The sequence below is a fragment of the Hemicordylus capensis genome, chromosome 5, assembly GCF_027244095.1.
Source record: "Hemicordylus capensis ecotype Gifberg chromosome 5, rHemCap1.1.pri, whole genome shotgun sequence".
Lineage (NCBI taxonomy): Eukaryota > Metazoa > Chordata > Lepidosauria > Squamata > Cordylidae > Hemicordylus > Hemicordylus capensis.
The window spans coordinates 140,997,690-141,019,817 of NC_069661.1; the positions used below are offsets into that span (position 1 = coordinate 140,997,690).

Sequence of the window (22,128 nt, forward strand, 5' to 3'; positions counted from 1 at the left end):
AATCAGTTCATATGACCACAAACACTTCATTCAGTTTTGTGAAGACTCCTTTAAAAGGGATCTGGAATACTCTATCACTCACCTTTCCATCCCTATCACATGGTGTGTGGATTTGGAAAAAGTCGTTGTCTGAGCATGGTGGACACTCTAAACATTCACTTGACCCTTCATCTGAAAGTGAAATAGGGGGAAATCAGGGGGGAAGGGATATGATTATTTATTTATTTATTTATTTAAGCACATCTGTATACCGCCCCAAACTGACATTTTTGGGCAGTTTACAATAATGATCAAAGATACATTTGCTCATACTTTGGAAAAACAGCCAACATCCTCAGTGTTTCTACTGGTTAATTTGTGTGCGCGCTTCCAGTTCCGTCCCCTCCCCCACCAAAGTTTGTTGGGTTGTTCCCCGCAAATTTATATATCCAAGGTGGTATATAAATATTAGTCATATAGTCGTGTTCATATTTTGTTCCCCAGCTTTGTCAAACTCCTTCCCCAGGGATGCCTGTAAGTGTTCAGCACAATTTATGTTCCAAAGACGCAATTTTTTATATCCTGCCCATCATGTTGACATTGTATTGCCGAGACAGCAATACATTTAATTTGTCTGTATTACAGTCTTTGACAACCATAAAGCAGAGCCAATGTGGTGTAGTGGTTAGAGTGCTGGACTTGGACCGGGGAGACCTGAATTTAAATCCCCATTCAGCCATGAAACTAGCTGGGTGACTCTGGGCCAGTCACTTCTCTCTCAGCCTAACCTACTTCACAGGGTTGTTATGAAAGAGAAACTCAAGTATAGTGTACTGCTCTGGGCTCCTTGGAGGAAGAGTGGGCTATAAATGTAAAAATAAAATAATAATAACATTAAAACATCATTACGGCAACATTAAAATGGGCTATGCCCAGAACTGTGAAGACAGTACAGAAGCTAAAAGCTATACACTGTTATACAGCTACTGTTAAGCTGCTGTGAGCTATCTTAAAACTACAGTTAAACCAGTTAAAATTAATGTAAAATGGGTAAGACTACATGAAAGCTTTAAGTGGTTTAAAATTTTAAAATTTTACTCAGTCAGTATAAAATGCTGGGGATGGGAACAGTGTGAACATGCACTATGTTGGGCCTGCTTAGTTCTCGCTGTCTGTCAGGACCCGAGGAATTTTACACAGTGCCACACAAAACTTGGCAGCATTATGTATTAGAATAGGGTTAGAATAAGAGAGCAGGAGAGAGACGTAGGGGCTATTCTCACAATCAGCAAAAATCGGGCTAGGAGAGCCTAGCCCGATTTTTGCTGATCATGTAAACCACCGGGCTCGCAGGCAAGCCCGATGGCTTACAAGCAGCTAGCCCGCTTTTGTAGCCCTCCCCTTAGTCTGGGTTTGTGGAGCGAGTGCTCCGCAAACCCAGGCTTCCCGATCGTGAGTAGCTGCGGCGCAGCTCCGCAGCATGGCTACTCACGAAGAGATCCCTGGAGGGGAGGTGAAAAGCCACCTCCTGGCTCCAGGGGTCTCGTCAGCATGCCCTGAACACTCACAAACCCAATTGGCCCCCACTCCCCCCAGCCCCCGCCAGCTCCGTCATGGAGCCGGCAATCATGTGGGTGGCCGATCCAGCCGCCCAGGCTCCCTCCCTGCTCGTGTGCAGGGGCACTCACAAAACCCGGGTCTCACTGATCATGAGACCCAGCTCGTAAAATTGGTTTGAGTGACCTGGGGACTCGATTAATAATGGAAGGATGAGGACAAGATTAATGTCTCTGTAGAATGGGCAATGGAGGTGGACATGCTCTGTTGTTTCAACTTGCCCAAAATTGCAGTGGCACAGGCATTCTGAGAAGGGGGGTCTTCCTGTAACTGCCTTCTAGCACAGCTGAAGGAAGGGCACCACAGCAGGCCAGGGTGAAGGCCCTTCTGTTTTGGGGGACTTCCAGATGCAAGAGGTATACAGCAGGAGATACAATGTGTCTTAATATTTCATAGATGGGGAAGTTCAGGACCTTGCCTAAATTGGTTCAGCGCTCTATGTCCATTATGTGATGAGTATTTTTGCCTGTCTGTAGCCCATGGAAAGTAAGAGGGGAGGGGAGGGGAGAGTGCCAGGAATGACATTTTTGTCAGAAGTGACCATTTCCAGGTGGGCTGGTAGTTGTCCTGTAGTGTTATGGGGCTAGACCCAGTGGGAAGAGGGATAATATTAACCAGTAGTTGAGTATGGCCAGCCAAACTCTGGCCTCCACTTTCACCAGACCAGCCTCTAGATGTAGGCTAGCGTTAAGAGATGCACTGTTGTACTTGGAGAACTGTTCTTAGGAATTTGGACTGGACAAGCTCCAATGGGGCAAAGTTGGAGAAGGGGTCCAGTTGAGCTCCATAGAGGAGTTGTGCCAGAAACTTGGTTTCAAACAGTTTAAGGGCTGCAGGTATGAACAGAAGGACTTCATTAATTGCAGGTCCAGCACTCACGGTTTTGCGTATGTGTGGTCAGGTAATAGGTACCTATTATACATGATAAACAAACACTGGGGGGGGGCAGTAAACCCACATATCCGCATCCGTGGGTCAGGAGTGGCTGGAAATGACCTTGGAGGTAATTTCCAACCGCCATTTCAAGTTCATCAGTTATTGGGAGCCATTTTATGGCTATGTTAAACAAACCCAAAATTGATTTTTGGCAGATTTTCAGCAATTTTTTCCTGGAATGCAGGGGAGCAGTGGAGCACGTTGGGGCACTATGTGGGGGGTGTTTTCCTGCCCTTTGGACCCTAACTCCCAGATTCCCATTGCCCCAATGCCTCGGTATTCACAGTTCCAGTATCTGCGGCACTGGCCTGGAATGTAACCCATGCGAATAAGGAGGTTTTCCTAAGTTGGCCTCTTCTCGACTTGAAGAATTCTAGGATAGCAATAGCACTTCAAATAGTTATCAGTTTAACCATTCAATAGTTTTAAGAAGTTATAAGAATTGTTATTTTTATGTATTTATTTATCACAAACTGCTTTGAACTGCTTTTTTCTTGGAGAAAAGAGATATATTTCTAAGCACACACAGGCTTAGTGTCTTTGTGCTTGTGCAGTAGTCAGAATATCACGTCCTAAACTAGGGTTCAGCAAAGGGTTCACCCTCAAGCCATATCAGGATCACAGAGGAATGCTGCCTCACTCTCCCATCCCTACTAGTGACAAAATCCAGTGGTGAAAAAGTAGTGTGGCTGTGCGAACAGGGCATGCTGGCAGGGAACTTTGGAGGCTGGCAGGGTAAAGCATTGGCCCACCACCTCTCCACCACTTCTTCCTGGCCTACTGGTTGCTGAGCAGGGTCTCAAATGCCTTGCCTATTTGCTGTCATAGCAAGTCTTAAGATTAGGTTGTCATGGTTCCAAATTCTCTTTAAAAATATTGAAACCACTTCACTTATGATGCAGACTACTCCATAACCCTCTGAGCTAGCCATATTATTGGACACCCACCCAACATTTTTCTTTTTGTAACCATCCAGTCACAATGTGCATATGTCTGCAAAGTCCTATTCTGACTTACAATGAATTCTTAAAGCACATTCGACCTTCACAAATATTTACTACAATAGTAAGTAATTTGTAAGTATCTACAATTATCTTTGTAGATAAGCAGTGCAAACAGTAGTAGTTAAACTAGGTTCAAGGAAGTTGTGGCAGCATGAAGTTAAAGTAGAAATTTGAAACGGACCCAGCAGCCCTTCATACCCTGTTTTGTGCACACACTGTACCTGCGTAATGTGTTTCTTCTGGACATTTAGCACATTCCTTAGCACCTTTTTCTGAGTAGGTATTTCTAGGACAGACCTGGCAGGTAGAAGAACCTGGCATGTTGCTAAATGTACCAGGTTTGCAGGGGAAGCATTCAGAGGTGTAGGCCACTCCTACAAAACAAAGACGACAAAGACAGCAATTCAGCAATCATAGAAACACAGAGGCGTGTTCTGTACCTCACTTCTGCTGGAGAACCATTGTGGAGTAGGGACAGAGAGTGTTGCCCTTGGAGCAGCAAATGTGATCAATAAATGCAATTACATGTTTGTTGTAAACCACCCAGAGACATGAGCTTGGGGTGGTGCACAAATACACTAAAGAAAATATTTTTTAAGTGCCAGCTATTGAACACTGTAGTCTGAAACACATTAAAACTATTATTTAAAACTAATCATGTGTAGTTCCACTTAAGTCAAAAGCTAAGCATGACTATAAGAAGCAACTGGAAAGGTTAACCATGATAGTAAAGGTCAGACCATGTCACAGTCAGTGTTCCCTCTAATAGGGATTCCCAGATGTTGTTGACTACAACTCCCATAATCCCCAAGCAAAAGCCATTGCAGTTGCAGTCAACAACATCTGAGAATCCCTGTTAGAAGGAACACTGGTCACAGTACTGTAGCAGCTGAGGGACTAGTTTGAATGAGATGCTGGCTGCATGGAACACCATCTAGATACATTTTTCTTGCACCCCCAACCAACCATTGCCTTTTAATCAGACTCATGAGACAGGCAAAGTGCTCTTAGAAAAGAGTCAAGGTGCCTTGGGATCAGTGGTTATACTTGGAGCCAGATGGGGCTCAACTGAGCCCCTGGGCCTATCTCAGCTCCAGTATAACATGGAAAGAGGAAGAACTGCCAGAACTGCCGAACACTGGACTTTAAATTAACTGGGAAACAAACAATTTAGCCCTACGTAAAGCTTGATTGAGAGGGCAGGGGGAGAATACCACCAGGAATAAGAGAATGGTTTCAAAACATATAGGGAATCCTAATACAAGACCAATTATCCTCACAAATTAAACATCTATGAGTTTGCGTTACATTTTTTTTTTTAAAGGTGGAGTCCTTTTATTAATTCTATTAACACTTATACTAGGCCAGAGAGGTTAAAGATGATATTATTAGGGGTGTGCAATTTGGATTTTCGGTGTTTCGGTTTGGACCCGAACCGAAACACCCCTGTTCTGTGCCCAAATTTTGCCCACCCGAATGACCCCCGATTCGGTTCGGAGCTGAATTAATCTGAATCCGAATCGATTCGGATTAGAAAAACGGGTCCTGGGGCCAAAAGAGTGGGGTGGGGTGGTAGTGCCCAATGGGTGGAGGCTACCACCCAAATTTCAGGGGGATTGGGCAAAGGGCTGATTTTGGGTGAATTTTTGAAGTTTTAGTGTCTTTGGGGCAGATCGGGGGCAGAAAGTGAGATCTGAGCCAGAAGAGTGGGGTGGGGTGGTAGTGCCTAATGGGTGGAGGATACCACCCCAATTGCAGAGTGATTGGTCAGAGGGCTGATTTTTTGTTATTTCTGAAGTTTACGCGTTTTTAAGGTTTTCCCCCATTAGGTAGAATGGAGGGTGTATCGCTTCACGTCGGGGGGAAAGGGGTGGCCTAGAGCGGTGTGGGGTTGGTGGTAGTGCCGGGTAGGGGCAAGGAAGCTACTTGAATTTTTTCAAAGGATTTGGGCAGAGGGCTGATTTTTGGTGAATTGTTGAAGTTCACATGTCTTTAAGATTTAGATTCTATGACAGCAGATGAGAGTGGATTCATGGTGTGTCATTGAAAATCTCATTTGCTATCACAGAATCCACACTCAGAACACCTCAGAAGCAACAAAACTCCAACAAATGAAATCACCAAAAATCAGCCCTCTGCCTAAATCCTTTGAAAAAATTCAGGTAGCTTCCTTGCCCCTACCCCGCACCACCACCAACCCCACCCCACTCTAGGCCACCCCTTTCCCCCTGACGTGAAGAGATTATACCTAAAGGGGGGAAACCTTAAAAATGCTTAAACTTCAGAAATTCACCAAAAATCAGCCCTCTTCCCAATCCCCCTGGAATTCGGGTGGTAGCCTCCACCCATTGGGGACTACCACCCCACCCCACTCTTCTGCCCCAGATCCCACTTTCTGCCCCCAATCTTCCCCATAGACACTAAAACTCTCAAAAAATCACCAAAAATCAGCCCTCTGCCCAATCACTCTGTAATTGGGGTGGTAGCCTCCACCCATTGGGCACTACCACGCCACCCCACTCTTTTGGCCCCAGGACCTTTTCAATTAAAGTGAAAGGAAAGTAATTTCTGCATTGAAATCAATGGAGGCAAGAAGGCGGGAAATTCAAAGAGACGTCAAACTGAAAACGGAGGGGGAAGAAGAGGAAAAGGCTGGCACTTTTCTGGGGCACAAAATGGAGACCCGAAACACCCGAAAAATTTGGACCCCAAACAGGGGTGATTCGTTTCGGGTCTGAAATTTATCGGGACTCGTTGGGGGTGATTCGGTTCGGCTCCGAATCACCCGAAATTGGTTGTTTCGGGCACATATTATGGGAAACATTTAACCATGAAATGACATGTATATTTTCTGTGCGTTTTTTGAAATTAATAGTGCTGAATTTTGTTTATATTTTGTTTGTTAGTTATGTGAGCCATTATTTATATTATTGTTTTGGTTTTTATTTTATTTTATTAATTATTATTATTAATAGTAATTATTATATTATTTATTTATTAATTGATATACTACCTGACTCTGAGGCTCTAGGCCGTTCACAACAGTAAATACAATTAAAACACAATAAAACAACTATTAAAACAATAGTGAATTAAAGTAATTCAAACATTCACAGATTACTAAAAGCCAGGCTGAAAAAATGCATCTTAAGGACTCTTTTAAAATCTGATAAAGATGTTAGTCCTGAATATCTATAGGGAATGCATTCCACAGCCCAGGAGCGACTACAGATAATGCCTGCTCCTGCACAATCAAGAGGCATCCAGAGACAGACCTCTCTTGAGGACTTTAACGTGCAGTGGGGATCATGAGAAGAAGGCACACTCCCACATAACCTGGTCCTAAGCCATTTAGGGCTTTAAAACCGATTACCAGCACTTTGTATTTTGCCCAGAAACCTATTGGCAGCCAATGCAATTGTTTTAAAACAGGCATAATATGGTCTCTCTGAGAAACCTTAGAGACCAATCTAGCTGCTGCATTTTGGACCAACTGAATTTTGGACCAAAACTACATTTTGTTCCCAAACTACACACAAAGGCAGCCCCACATGGAGCACACTGCTGTAGTCAAGCCTAGAGGTTACCAGAGAGTGCATCACAGTTCAGAGATCATTATCTTCAAGGAACAAACACAGCAGTCGTATCAACCAAAGTTGATAGAAAGCACTCCTGGCCATAGACTCAACCTGAGCAGGGGGGTAGCTAGGTGAAAGGGGGCCCGTGTTCACCCTTCTCTCTGGTGGCCCCTCGGACTGAGGGATAATGAAGAAAATAGGGATGGGTGGATCTCGGAGGCCCTCAAGAGCTCAGGGCCTGGGTCCTTTAAACCCATCCACTCAATTATAGCTACACCCCTGAACCTGAGAGACTAGAGTGAGGCCTGGGCCCAGAAGTATTCCCAAGCTATGCACTCTGGAGGAGTGTAACCCCATCCAGAACAGGAAGATCTATCATGTCCCTTGAAGTACAACCCCTTACCATGAGTACCTCAGTTTTGGACTCAGTTTCAATTCATTATCCCTCATTCAGTCCGTTCCTGCCTGTAGGCAGGCATTTTGGGGGGTTATTTCATTTGTGGTTTAAATTAAAATATCAAAAACAAATAGTTTTTTTAAAAACATGGAAAGAGATTGTAACCACCCAGGAAAATGTTAGTCCTACTATGAAGAAGGGAGATAGTTCCACTTCAGGACAACAGAGTGGAGAGCAACTGAAAAGACAAATCAATTTTGGATACCTCATTAAGCGTTCACACCCAATCCATAAAGAGCCAGTGGCAAGGGGGCATTGCATGGCTGTGCTTTAGAACGAATGCTGTAGAATACACATACCCAACATATGCATATGTAGCAGCAGTAAATGCCACCTTGGAGACCCCATGAAAAGTTGTCTTATATTGAATTTTCTCTGCTGTGCTCCCCAAGATCGCACACAAATGTCTTTCTCATCACCTGCTATTGAATTCTTTTTAGCTGAAGCAGCCAGGAATTGAACCTAGCACTTTCTAAATGCAAAGCAGGTCATCTGCCACTGAGCTATGGCCATAAGGACAACCCTGTTGGATCAGGCCCAAGGCCTATCTAGTCCATCATCCTGTTTCACAAAGTGGCCCACCAGATGCCTCTAGGAAGCCCTTTGTATACCAAAGCCACCAGTAGGGAAGAGTCATAAGACTAGGAAAGTGCACACTTACACAAGCTAGTAGAAATGTGTAATCTGAATTTTCATTTTCAGTGGCAAAAAGGTTCACTAAAGTAAAATCTTTCCGGGTAAATGGCATAAAATCAAAGTGTGCGTCCAAATCTAAATAATATAATAATGCACAAAGATCATAGATATCTGTGCTGATTCATTAGAAAAATAAAAAGGTCAACGTAAGGTAAATACCTTTATAGGGACCAACTAAAATAACACAGATTCTTTTGTCTCTCTGTACATCTAGTTATTCCCAGCAGGTGTCACTATTTAACTGTAACTAAAACATTCTGTTGAAAACCCCATACAATTCTTACATAACCTTTAAAGCTAAATTTCACTCTGCACATAGGGAGGAGGGAGGGGGTGGAGAAAGAAAGGAAATAAAGAGTAAAATGTTGATGTGATGTGTGGCCTCCTAACAAAATAGGTCTGTTGTGAAAAGGATAGTGATTTGAAAGTATATGATATGACCACAGTAAAGCTCAATAATCTACTTTTATTTTCCTTTTGGCTTCACCTCTCCTTTCCAAATGGTTTTTTTATTATTGTTATTTATGACCTGCTTGTTAAGAATTGCTTATTTTATATGATGAATGTTTTAATTTGTATTGATAACAAGTGTTACCACTAAATTACTCTAACACTACAGGAATATAGTGCCCCATGCAGTTCAAAAGCTGACATACAATTGCATTTAAAATGGCAGTATTTTCTACCTTCAATTGTGATGTTTTTCACCAGTACAGGCTTCACCACTTGAGCACCCATAAGGATCCCTGTTGTTCTCCAGTATAATATATTGGTACCTGATTTCAATGATACCTAGAAAACACAAATGAAATGATTATACAAACACAGATTAAAAATGAAAGAGATTATGTGGATGGGAGCATGGGTTTAGTGTCCCTATTAGAAGTGTTCCTGAGGAATAACTGGCCTGACTTAGCATGGCCATTCATACAACAGATATTAAGAGCTGAGCTACACTGTCAGCAAAATTCACATAGCAAGTTCTCCCTGGACTGTACCGTATCAAACTGCAAGTGAAGAACTTCATCTCTGAATTGTATATACTTATTTATATGACATGTTTCCATAAAATCATGTCCAAAGGAATTTTTCAGCAATTTAAGATACGGTAAATCTTTATTGTCATTGTCCTCTACAGAACGACGAGATTGAAAGAATCTACAGCAACCTCTGCAGGACCTAACAAGAAATAACTACATATATCCCAATATACGCCCCCCCCCATATACCCATTGCTCTAAAAAAACTCTAAAAAACTGAAAACAAAAACCCCATTAGAAACTGTATTTTGCTGCGTTCAGAGCTAACACCGCTTTTGGATAGAAACTATTTCTCAAGTGGCTGGTCCTGGCTTTTATGACCCTGTACCTCCTTCTCGAAGGCAGAAGCTGAAAGAGATCATTTCCAGGGTGCATGGGATCCTGCACTATCTCTACCGCTTTGTTAAAACTCCTGGTGGCATAAATTTGGTCTAAAGTGGGAAGAGTACACTCAATTATTCTCTCCGCAGTCTTAACAACCTTGGACAGCAATGCTCTTTCCCTGACTGTGCAGCTCCCAAACCACACACAGATTCCATAGGTTAACACACTCTCTATGGTACAGCGGTAGAATATCAGCAGTAGATTATTTGAAAGACTATTCTTCCTGAGAGTCCTCAAGAAGTATAATCTCGGCTGTGCTCTCTTCACCAAATCTTTGGTGTTTGCTCCCCATGTCAGATCATCTCTCAACTCCATTCCCAGAAATCTAAACACCGAAACCCGTTCCACACAAATCCCTTCAATAATGAGTGGCTGAATGTTCGAATTGCATTTCCTAAAATCCACAATGATCTCCTTTGTTTTCTTTAAATTGAGGAATACGTTATTCTCTCCACACCACTCTGTCAGCCGCTCCACTTCCTTCCTGTAGGCCGACTCCCCTTCTCCAGCAGTAATCAGACCAATCACAGTTGTGTCGTCTGCAAACTTAATGATCTTATTGCTGGGGTAGTTGGGAACACAGTCATATGTGTAATGCGTGTACAAAAGTGGGCTCAACACGCACCCCTGCGGCGTCCCCGTATTTATACTGAGATCCGCCGAGACATGGGAACCCATCCTAACCCGTTGAGAACGATCTGATAAAAAGTCTAATATCCACCTACATAAGCACGGTGGAAGCCCCAGATCTAATAATTTGGGCACCAATCTATATGGAAGAATAGTATTAAATGCAGAGCTAAAGTCAACAAAAAGCAATCTTGCATAGCTCCCTTGTTTCTCCAGGTGGGTCAGGACGGTGTGTAGGGCCATAGCCACAGCGTCCTCCGTGGATCTCTTCTTCTTATATGCAAATTGACCGGAGTCAAGTCCAACTGGCAGACAAGCCATAATACGATTTCGCACCAATTTCTCAAAACATTTCATTATAATGGGTGTAAGCGCCACTGGACGAAAGTCATTCAGACTGTCTATGTTAGATTTTTTTGGTAGAGGTATAATGGTAGAGGATTTCAAGCAAGGTGGAACAGTAGCTTGGGCCAGAGATCGATTAAAAATCTTCATAAAAATTTCAGCCAATTGTTCCGAGCAGTCTCTCAGCGCCCTACCAACCACTCCATCAGGGCCCATAGCCTTCCTTGTATTTATTTCCTTCAATATCCGTCTCACTTCCCCCTCTTCCACCCTAACAACATTTCCCTCGGGGAGTAAGGGCGATGACTCTGGTAGCACTGCTGGAACCACTGCCGGTGTCACCTCAAACTGGGCAAAAAAGGTATTCAGCTCCCCCACCAGGGAGGCACTGCTCTCTACAGTTGGTGGACCACTAAATCTGTAGCCGATAAGCTGCTGAACCCCCTGCCACACTTGTCTGGCATCATGACTGTTCATGTGGTTCTCAATTTTCCCCCTATACACAGCTTTTGCCTTCTTGATACCCCTCTTCAGATTCGCCCTTTCTATACCATACAATACCCGGTCTCCAGTTCTAAAAGCAGAATTCCTGGCCTTCAACAGCCCCCGAACTTCGCCCTTCATCCAGGGCTTCCTGTTTGAACACATCTTTACATGCTTTTCCCTGGTGACGTTGGCTGTACAAAATGTAATATAGTCCAAAACCATTGATGTATAAATCTCCAAATCTTGATGGTCAAACACATTCCAATCAGTCTCCTGAAAACAGTCCTGCAACTGTTGAGAGGCCCCCTCAGGCCACACTGTAATGGTACGTGTTGATATCGGGGCTTGCTTCCTAAGGGGTGTGTATGCTGATGTCAAAATCAGGGACACATGATCTGACCTGCCAAGGTGTGCCAGGGGCTTAACCTCATATGCCCGTTTAATGTTCGTATACACCTTGTCAAGCATATTTCCCCCCCTTGTTGCACACTTAATGTGCTGGTAAAAATTTGGGAATACTGCCTTCGAGTCTGTATGATTGAAATCCCCCGCAATAATCTGCACTGTTTCTGGGTATTTACTCAGTCTGCTATTGATGTTTTCATACAGAATACCCATGGCCACATGTGCATTTGCAGTTGGTGCCACATACACCACCGTTAAAATTACTGCTGTAAATTCCCGAGGGAGATAGAAGGGTCGACATTTAATCATTAAGAACTCCACATCCGGGGAACAATGGCTATCCAACCTAACAGAGTTTGTACACCATTTGTGGTTTACATAAATACACACACCTCCACCTTGTTTCTTGTTGGAATTCTCTGTCCTGTCACACCGGTATACTGTGTAGCCTTGTAATTCAATGGCTGTATTCTATTTTACTTTTTTTCTCCTCAAGAAACCGGGGATGCATGGGCGGAATTACGATTAGACAAGGGGAGACAGTTGTCTGGGGGCCCCACTGCCTGGAGGGGCCTCCCAGAGACACCTCACATGACTCCGCATTGCCCCCTGCCCAGCCCCAAGGCCCCTCAGTCACTTGCCCTGTTCGCCCTCTCTCCTGCTTGTCTTCCTGGCCAGCAATCTCCTTCTCTCCCTGCCTCTCAGCTGATCAGTGAGTGGGCGGGGCTTCCAGAGAGGCCGCCGTGTAGGCCTTGCTGAAGCCTGAACTCGAGTAGACTGGCAGGCCCCAAGCAAGCAAGGAAGGAAGCAGGCAGAGTGGCCACCACAGTTCTTTGCAGCAGACCCTCTGCCCAGGCCGGCCAGCCCAGCCTTTGCCTGGGAATGTGAATTCCTTTTTGTAGTTCCCCCTTGCCCCGCCCATATATAGGGATCTGCTTGCCATAGGGCTTTGATATGTGGGGGTGGAGACTGAGAAGTCTCTGAATATTTAATTTAAAACAGATTGGAAAATTTGATGGCTTAAAAACAACTATCTAAAAAGGCCTATAAGTGGCTTGTTTCATGACAGAAAATGCAAAAACCTCTGGAACAAACAATATTATATTTATTTATTCATTCATTCATTCATTCATTTATAAATGCACTTGTGTTCAAATTGTTTTGCAACCCAGAAGGTCTGAGTGAGAACTGTTAAGCATGTGTTGTGCTTTTATTTTATTTCATTTTTATTTTTCTTGTGTGTGAACTGCTCCCCAATAACTCGCAGGGACTTCAGGGTCAATCTGGCCAACATGTGAATGCAGCACCTCCATTCCAGAGGAGATGTGTCTTAAAGGGCTTTAAAAGCCTCGTGTGAAAAACCTCTTGGAATCAAACTTTACTGAATGTGTTCAGAATTCTGAGAAAACATACATAGGCTCACACTGCATGGTTGGAAGTCTCCTTTGCTAATCTGCAGTGAGGGACCCATTTTAATAATTAGTGTTTCTAGTCTGTTCTAGGCATTAAAAGTAGCACAAATATATAGTACAAGCCGACCCCTGCACAGAGCATCTGTGCACTCTTTGGGGCTGGCTACCTCTCTCCTCACTGGCCCAGTCTCTGGCCGGGCCGAGTGCCATGGCTCGGCCCGCCGCCGCCTCGCCTCCGCAGCTGGGCCAGACTGGACCTCTCCGCGGCTGGGCCTCTCTCCCCCCACCCCAGTCTCTGGCGGCATGCCGCCACAGGCGGGCCCACCGCCGGGCTAAGAGCCGCCGCCGCCAGCGGGGGCCGCCGAGAGCCGCCGCCGCCAGTGGGGGCCACCGAGAGCCGCCGCCGCCATCTGTCGGGCCTGCCAACCCCCACCCCAGTATCGGGCCCGCCGTGCTGCCGCCTCCTCGCTCCTCGGCCTGTCCTCCCCGTCGCTGCCAGGCCAGCCCACCAGCGGCCATGGCCGCCGCCGCTGCTGTTCTCCTGGGTGTGCCTTACCCAATCAGGCGCCCCCGCAGCCCAGCCAATCAGCTGGGCTGCCGGGACGCATGTTCGAAAGGCACACCCAGGAGAATTAAATATATAGATTCAATGTATATCAGTATATATTGTGAGGTGTGCATGTGTGTATTCAGTGAAATCTATTTCCAGGCAGCATACTTGTTTTGAAATATCAGACTTAAATCCTTGGAGGCCTGGGGTGTGTGGAGGCCCTGGACTTTTTTTTGCGGGGGGGTGGGCATTTTGAAATCTCATCTCTGGGCCCACTCCAACCTTGCTACGCCCCTGTGGGGATGGTTTGTGTGACTTTGTCCCATCCTGTGTGACCCATCTTTTCCTCACAACAATTCTATGAGGTAGTTAGGCTGAGAGATGGTGAGGCAACTTGTCTATGGTTTTATGGTTGAGCTTCATGGCTGAGCAGGGACCTAAGCCAATTTGTTCCCCACCCAATGTCAGCACTCCAGGATGTTTTTACTTTGTGGATCAGATAAGACCAAACTCACCCCACCCCACAATCCAATCCATTCCATCACATGGAGGAGAGCAAAAATGCAAGCATACCAATGTCATCCCCATGGGGACAGAACATACAAATAGAGTTCACACATGTAAAATCCAACATACGTGCTCTATCTTCATTAAGACAGCAGAAGTGAAGCTAGCATAAGCAAGGAGAAAGTTGCATCTGATCCAGCCCTATGCTAGAATACAAACTGTGTTTGAGGGAACTTTGGAAGACGATCAAGGGTTCAAGATCAGGAATGGCAGAGAAGCTTCCATGAAAGCCACCTTGCCCATCACCTCCCCTACAACATACAACTTCAGGGGAGCATGGGGTGTTTTCTTGGATACACTCCATTCATGGAGCACAGTGCAGCTGCAAGGCCCAGCAATGCACAGGAGGCTTTGCATGATTTTAGTGTTTGTCCAAGTACATGACTCAGAATCCTCTGCAACATGCAGAACTTCCTGAGCAGACAGGTTGATACAGAAAGGGGACCCGGAAGCACAAAAGGTTTAAAACTACTGTGCTAGAACCACGCTGCCCCTTGGGTGGAGTCCCCACATACTACAACTTGCTAGTTAGAATTTTGCAGCTACCCAGAGATAAATGCAATAGCTAACTCTTGCTGCACATTTCGGGGAGCAGGGCTGCACAAGTCTTCTGAGGCCAACATATAATATCATATCATATCTGATATTTTGTTGAATTAGTTTGACCTAGTGAGAAAACAGCTCAGGCAAACATAAGAACAGCCCTGCTGAATCAGGCCCAAGGCCAATCTGGTCCAGTATCCTGTTTTACACAGTGGCCCACCAGATGCCGCTGGAAGCCTACAGCAGGAGTTGAGGGCGTTCCCTCTCTCCTGCTGTTAATCCCCTGCAAATGGTACTCAGAGGCATCTTGCCTTTGAGGCTGGAGGTGGCCTATAGCCCGCCAACTAGTAGCCATGATAGACCTCTCCTCCATGAAGTTATCCAAACCCCTCTTAAAGCCATCCAGGTTGTTGGCTGTCACCACATCTTGAGGAAGAGAACTCCACAAGTGGATTATGTGTTGTGTGAAAAAGTACCTCTGTTTGCTGGTCCTAAATTTCCTGGCAATCAATTTCATGGGATGACCCCTGGTTCTAGTGTTATGTGAGAGGGAGAAGAATTTCTCTCTATCCACTTTCTCCACACCATGCATGATTTTATAGACCTCTATCATGTCTCCCTGCAATCGTCCTTTTTCTAAACTAATAGCCCCAGGTGATGTAACCTTGCCTCATAAGAAAGGTGCTCTAGGCCCCTGGTCATCTTGGTTGCCCTCTTCTGCACCTTTTCCAGTTGTACAATGTCCTTCTTTAGATGTGGTGCCCAGAACTGTATGCAGTACTCCAGGTGTGGCTGCACCATAGCTTTGTATAAGGGCATTATAATATTAGTAGTTTTATTTTCACTCCCCTTCCTAATGATCCCCAGCATGGAATTGGCCTTTTTCACAGCTGCCGCACATCAAGTCAACACTTTCAACGAGCTGTCTACCACGACCCCAAGATCCCTCTCCTGGTCAGTCACCAACAGCTCAGATCCCATCAGTGTATACTTGAAGTTGGGGGTTTTCATCCCAATGTGCATCACCTTACACTTGCCAACAATGAACCGCATTTGCCATTTTGTTGCCCACTCCCCCAGTTTGGAGAGATCCTTTTGGAGCTCCTCACAATCTGTTTTGGATTTTGCTACCCGAAAGCATTTGGTATCATGTGCAAATTTGGCCACCTTGCTGCTTATCCCTACTTCTAGATCATTTATGAATAAATTTAAAAGCACCTGTCCCAGTACAGATCCCTGGGGTACCCCACTTCTTACTTCCCTCCATTGTGAAAACTCTCCATTTATCCCTATCCTCTGTTTCCTGTCCTTCAGCCAGTTAGCAATCCACATATGTACTTGTCCCCTTATCCCATGACTGCTAAGTTTTCTCAAGAGTATTTGATGAGGAACTTTGTCAAAAGCCTTTTGGCAGTCCAGGTATACTATATCAACTGGATCACCTTTATCCACACACTTGGATACTCATGGGTCAGCTTTAAATATATATATAGCAGCGTGTTCCCCCAGGCAACAGTAAACTATTCTGGAGAAAAGGCCTCGCCTATTTACTCAGCTCACGAGTTTAACCAGATATTAAAATATGCAGTCAGATATGCCTCTGTAAAGAAAAAGGGAAAACCTGCCTTAGGCATATATATGCCTCATTCAATATTATCTTTTCTGCATAGATCTGACAACAGTCCTTCATTCTCAAAAAAACTGAACTGGTTCATCTGGACTGCAAACCCATTAGAAATGGCCTCTGGAATTTTGCATTATATATGAAAATTGTATCTCCTTGTGAAACAGAATGGATGAAAGAATCTATGCAAAATTATGACTGTTTGGTTGAAAAAAATGTTTTTAGAAGTACAAATCAAAAGCCTCTCCTCCCAACAAAAAAATGACTAAAACAACCAGATTCAATTAATGTTATAGGCAACAAGTTATCTCATATTGACCATGAAAAATCTTGACCTGTACTAGCTTAAATAACTGGACTACCAAGCCCTGTAATCTGCCAGAGGCTAGGACCAAATGCCATGGGAAACAAGTAACAGCATAGCACACTCCTCTCTTCTCTGTGGCACATGTGAGGATTTCTGGAAGGGTCTTTCTTTGTCTATCCCTCATAGACAAAGCATCTCCTTCTAGATAAGTTGTGGGCTTGAATATCTCCCCCACTTTTAAAATAATGTGCTACTCTGGATTACACACGCCTTGCTGAAGCTAATGGAATCTGCATCATTCTGAAAAGTGGAATGCAAAGGAGGTAAACCCCCCCACCCAAGTCCTGCTATGCTGCCTCATCGTGGCTGGGGGGGGTGTTCTTGGGAGGGATGAGCCAAGTATGCCGGGAAGTATACTCCCAGGGGGTCACCCAAAGCATGAAGGTCATCCCAGTTGCCCAGCTAAAGCTAGCAGGCACCTATATTGGACAGCAGTAATATAGGAAGGTGCTGGAGGCAGACAATCACTTCAGTGATGACAAAGGCATCATTTCATACTGCACAGGAGAAGGCAATGGTAAACCACTCCTGTATTTTACCAAGAAAACCACATGGATAAACAAAATGGAATGATTGTCGATGTAGTGCCGGATGATCGGCCCCTCAGGTCAGATCGTACTCAACATGTTACTGAGGAAGAGCTGAGGATCTCTCAGAGTACCGATGGTGTTTTTGATGCTGTTAGACTAAAGCCTTTTGGATGTCTAGCAGCTGACGTTGCTGTGCAGGAAAAGAAAATCTGAAGCTCCAAAGATAGAATTACAATGGGAACATGGAAGCATGAATATGGGAAAGCTCGACACAGTGAAAGATGAAATGAATCGACTACAAATTGACATCTTGGGCATCAGTGAATTAAAATGGACTGGAATGGGACACTTTCAGTCAGAAAATCACATTGTTTACTATCAGGAAACAAAAACCAAAGAAGGAACGGTGTTGCTTTCATAGTTAGAAAGGATATAGCAATGACAGGACTTGGATACAATGAAGTCAGTGACCGACTAATATCAATTAGATTTCGTGGACAACCCTTTACATGACAGTTCTTCAAGTCTATGCTCCAACAACTGATGCAGAAGAAGAGGAAGCTGATGAGTTTTATGCTCAAGTTCAGTCTGAAATTGACAGAACATGCAAGCAAGATACTGGTTGGAGACTGGAATGCCAAAGTTGGAAAAGGTAAGGAGGAAAACACAATCAGCCTATATGGCCTAGGAAACAGAAACGAAGCAGGAGAACGACTTATTAGTTTCTGCCAAGCCAATTATCTCCTCATTGCTAACACATTCTTCAAACAATGTGGAATAGCTCCAGAAATATGGCAGGCAACAGAAGAAGAATCAGTCAAGGCTCTAACCAAACTATGCCAGCAAATTTGGAGAACGACAGAGTGGCCAACAGATTGGAAGAGGTCAGTCTACATACCCATATCAAAGAAAGGAGACTGAACAGATTGCACAAACCATCGCACAATATCCTTAATTTCACATGCTAGCAAAATAATGCTCAGGATCATCCAATGCAGACTAGAGCCCTATGGGGAAAGGGAAATGCTGGATGTTCAAGCTGGTTTCAGAAAAGGCTGAGGAACAAGAGACATCATTGCTGATGCATGCTGGATAATTGAGAAAGCCAAAGAATACCAGAAAGAAGTCAATATGTGCTTTATTGACTACAGAAAAGCCTTTGTTTGCATCGACCATATCAAGTTGTGGAATATCCTTAGGAAAATGGGTGTCCCAGAACACCTCATTGTTCTCATGAGAAACCTATACACAAGGCAGGAAGCCACAGCCCAGACAGAACATGGTGAAGCAGACTGGTTCCAGATCAGAAGTAAGAATCTGGTCACCTTTGTTTTGGGGAAAGCAGTCAGGAGCTTTTTCAGACAGCGATTGTACAACTTTACTTTGGGTGTATGTTCACATATTGACCAGATTTACCTCAAAGTCTGTGCAATATTTCAGAGAGCACGTCACACATGAACTGGGTTTTTCCCTTCATACTGAAACCTAGCCCAATTTATGTCTGGGGTTAAAAAATAAACAAACTTCTTTTTGCACCGGAGTATCCGTTGTGCCCCCAAACTCGCAGTAAAGCCTCTTGTTAAACCCGTGGCAAAGCCTACTATTTGAAAAGCCTCTAGGCTATGACTGCTGAGAAGTCTAAAGGCTCCCTCCTGTCAGTCAAAGAAAGCTAAAAGGCTTGCCTTGCAGTTATACTGAGAAGGAAGGAGACTTTGCTGGCTAGTGGGCTTTTGTCTCTAATCCTACTCGGCTAATTTCCCTGAGTAGTCAATGTGGCTACATCTGGTAACGGGTAGCCAAAGGCTAACCCATTTACAAGCTGTTGGCATAATCTTAGTTATCTGCTCAATATCTAGGCCAAAGACTCAAGGAAGGGGCCTAGAAGTCTACAGCTGTCTGTGAGACGGGGAGAAGCATTCAGATTAGTTAGTCATCATGACTAAATACCACTGAAATTAAGTTGACAAGTTACTAACTGAAGTACTATTAATTTCCACGGGACTTAGTCATAACTAACTTGATCTGTATGCTGCCAATAGAATCGTAGGAGGTTTTTCAGAATGTGAAAGCTGGCAGAGGTGCAGTCAATTCTTTGAAGGTTTCAGAGAACCAAATGAGTGAAAAGAAGAGATGGAGTTAAGTATTTTATTTACATTTTTTTAAATCCTGCTCTTCCTCCAAGGAGCCCAGAGCAGTGTACTACATACTTAGGTTTCTCCTCACAACAACCCTGTGAAGTAGGTTAGGCTGAGAGAGAAGTGACTGGCCAAGAGTCACCCAGCTAGTTTCATGGCTGAATAGGGATTTGAACTCGGGTCTCCCCGGTCCTAATCCAGCACTCTAACCAATACACCACGCTGGCTCAAAAAGTACCCTTTTATATAACAGAAACATTTCAATATCCAGGAATGAGCTAACCACATTCTTACCATATAAACTGGTGAATCCACACTATTACAACTACAAATATTTATATACCGCTTTTCAACAAAAGTTTCCGAACACAAAGTTATACTCACGGAATGGGAGCCCCATTCACCATTATCTGTTACTTTCATCCACTTATCACTTGTGGAGTCCATTTCTTGGCACTGATCATTTTGAATCTGTTGAAAGAAAACAATAGGAACCATAAGACATCAGGTTAATTTGCTTTCAAGCAAAACATGTAATATTATTTATGTTGTATTTTTATATGTTGAAAATGCGTCACATACATCAGTAATCTGTACACCAGTCCTGTATGCTAGGAAAGTATTAGTATTTTCATATTGTAGATGGCCAGGAGAAAGAAAGAGGTGAGGATGACAGAATCCTGACATGCCTATGGCCACCTAAGAAGTTTATGGCCAAGGTGAAATATTGAATCAGGAGACTTCCTACTTCATAGCACATCAGCTCTTAGAAATCTCTAGGATTCCTATAGACCGACACTATTAATTTTCAACACACATAGCATGCTAAAATTTGGTTGGTAGCAGCTTCAGGACAAAGTATGTTATCATGTTATGCAAAATTGAGGCTGAAATGTACATCACTTACCTGAGAATAAGCCTCACTGAACACTATGGGACTTACTTCTGCGTACACATGCAGAGGATTTCTGCCACAAGATATGGTAATGGTCACTAATTTAGATGGCTTTGTAAAAAGATTAGACGAATCATGGAGGAGGGTCCGTTGAAGGCTATTCCCCATGACAGCAAACAATGGATTGCTGGTAACAAGCATAAATTGTCCCCTTTGCTAAGCAGGATCCACCCTGGTTTGCATTTGAATGGGAGACATGTGTGAACACTAAGATATTCCCCTCAGGGGATGGGGCCGCTCTGGGAAGAGCATCTGCATGCTTGCATGCAGAAGGTTCCAAGTTCCCTCCCTGACATCTCCAAGATAGGACTGAGAGAGACTCCTGACTGAAACCTTGGAGAGGCCGCTGCCAGCCTGTGTAGACAATACTGAGCTTGATGGACCAATGGTCTGACTCGGTATATGGCAGCTTCCTATGGTCCTATGAGTCCCTGTGTTCAGAGGTAACCTTATATATCTGTTTCCAAAAAAAAGCTGTAAGTGTTATGATCCTTATGGGCACTTAACTGGAGTATCAGCAAGTGAGAGCAAGATACCGGCAGGCTCCGCTTAACCTGCAGAAACATTGGTTTCACAAAAATCTGAAGGAAAAACCTTGTGGGATTGGTTTTTGTTTGTTTTTTAACCCTCAAAACTGCTGCTGTTTAACGCAAATGGAGCAGAATGCTTGTGGACTCAGAGGGCACTTAACAAACAACCAGGTAGGTGGAACCAATGGAACTTAGTAGTGAGTGGGGGGAAAGCAGGGCTTGAACAAAAAGAGCAGGACATTTCTCAGCTTAAAGAATACTTCCTCAAGAGAGTCACAACCCCTTCTGCTTCTGTGGGGGAAAGGTGTCTAAAACTGTTAAGTTTTTCTACTAGCCATTTTATAGCATTGTGTTTCTGAGGGGGAAGGTGTATGACACATTGAAGTGTACTGTACCTGTGAGCGGCGGAGCAAAGAGGAAGTCCCGCCCCCGCTGCATCACTCATCCCCGTACCGTGTTGCTCACGGGTCTGATGGGCTTGTCTGAAGAGGGAAAAGCCGTGATGGCAGTTAGGCCCAGGATTGCAAGGGTGGATTGATCCACCCTTGCAATAATGGGTCTGCCCACCATCATGGAGAGGTCTTTCTCTTTTTCAGACGAGTCCTGGATCTGTGATCGACGGGACGCAAAGATGAGTGAAACAGCAGGGCAAGAATTCCTCCCCCTTTGGTCTGCTGCTCATAGCTACAGTGAGTCTTCAGACTAACGTCTGAAGGAGCCTTTAGTCACACAATAAACTAACAACATTCACCACAAGATATAACCTATTCTGACAATCCATTTCCCTCCCTAAAACCTCAGCAAACATTAATGAAAACATTAAACCAAAACCTTAACAGTCATTAACTCCTGAAACTTTAAGGCTGAATGAAAAGAAGCTGGGACTGGGCACCAGTGTTCCCTCTAACAGAAAATCTCAGATGTTGTTGACTACAACCCCCAGCTTCCTCAGTAGGGGTGTGCATGGAACCGCACAGCTGCGGTCCGGCACTGTGGAGGGGGCTCCTTTAAGGGCGGGGAGGGTTTACTTACCCCTCCCGCCGCTTTGCCCCCTCCAGCGCCCGTAGTTACTGTAGAAATTGGGGCGGCAGGATACCTCCCCACCGCCCCTTCTGCCTCCTCCTCATTGCAAAAGGCTGCGACAAGCCTTCTGTGCACGCGCACGCGGCGCATGAGCTTCATGTCTTCCCCCATGCGATGGGTAGACCGGGCCTCCAACCGCCGGAAGCCCAGTCTACCCGCCGGGACAAGGCCGGGTAGACCGGGCCTCTGGCGATCGGAGGCCCAGTCTACCCGTCGCATCGGGTCGTCGTGAAGCTCGCGCGCCGCGTGCGTGTGCGCAGAAGGCTTGTCGCAGC

The 22,128-nt window shown here is 44.7% G+C and overlaps 1 protein-coding gene across 7 annotated transcripts in view; it reads right to left on the reverse strand.

Moving 5' to 3' along the window:
* Positions 1-22,128, reverse strand: part of ELAPOR2 (endosome-lysosome associated apoptosis and autophagy regulator family member 2) — a 182,600-nt gene that overhangs the window by 53,057 nt on the left and 107,415 nt on the right. For all 7 annotated transcript variants that reach the window (XM_053257766.1, XM_053257763.1, XM_053257768.1 and 4 more), the window contains 4 exons: positions 19,670-19,756; positions 8,954-9,059; positions 3,758-3,910; positions 83-171 (listed from right to left, as the gene is read on the reverse strand). In XM_053257766.1, the coding sequence (XP_053113741.1) occupies positions 83-171; positions 3,758-3,910; positions 8,954-9,059; positions 19,670-19,756 (435 nt within the window). The remainder of the gene's footprint in view (positions 1-82; positions 172-3,757; positions 3,911-8,953; positions 9,060-19,669; positions 19,757-22,128) is intronic.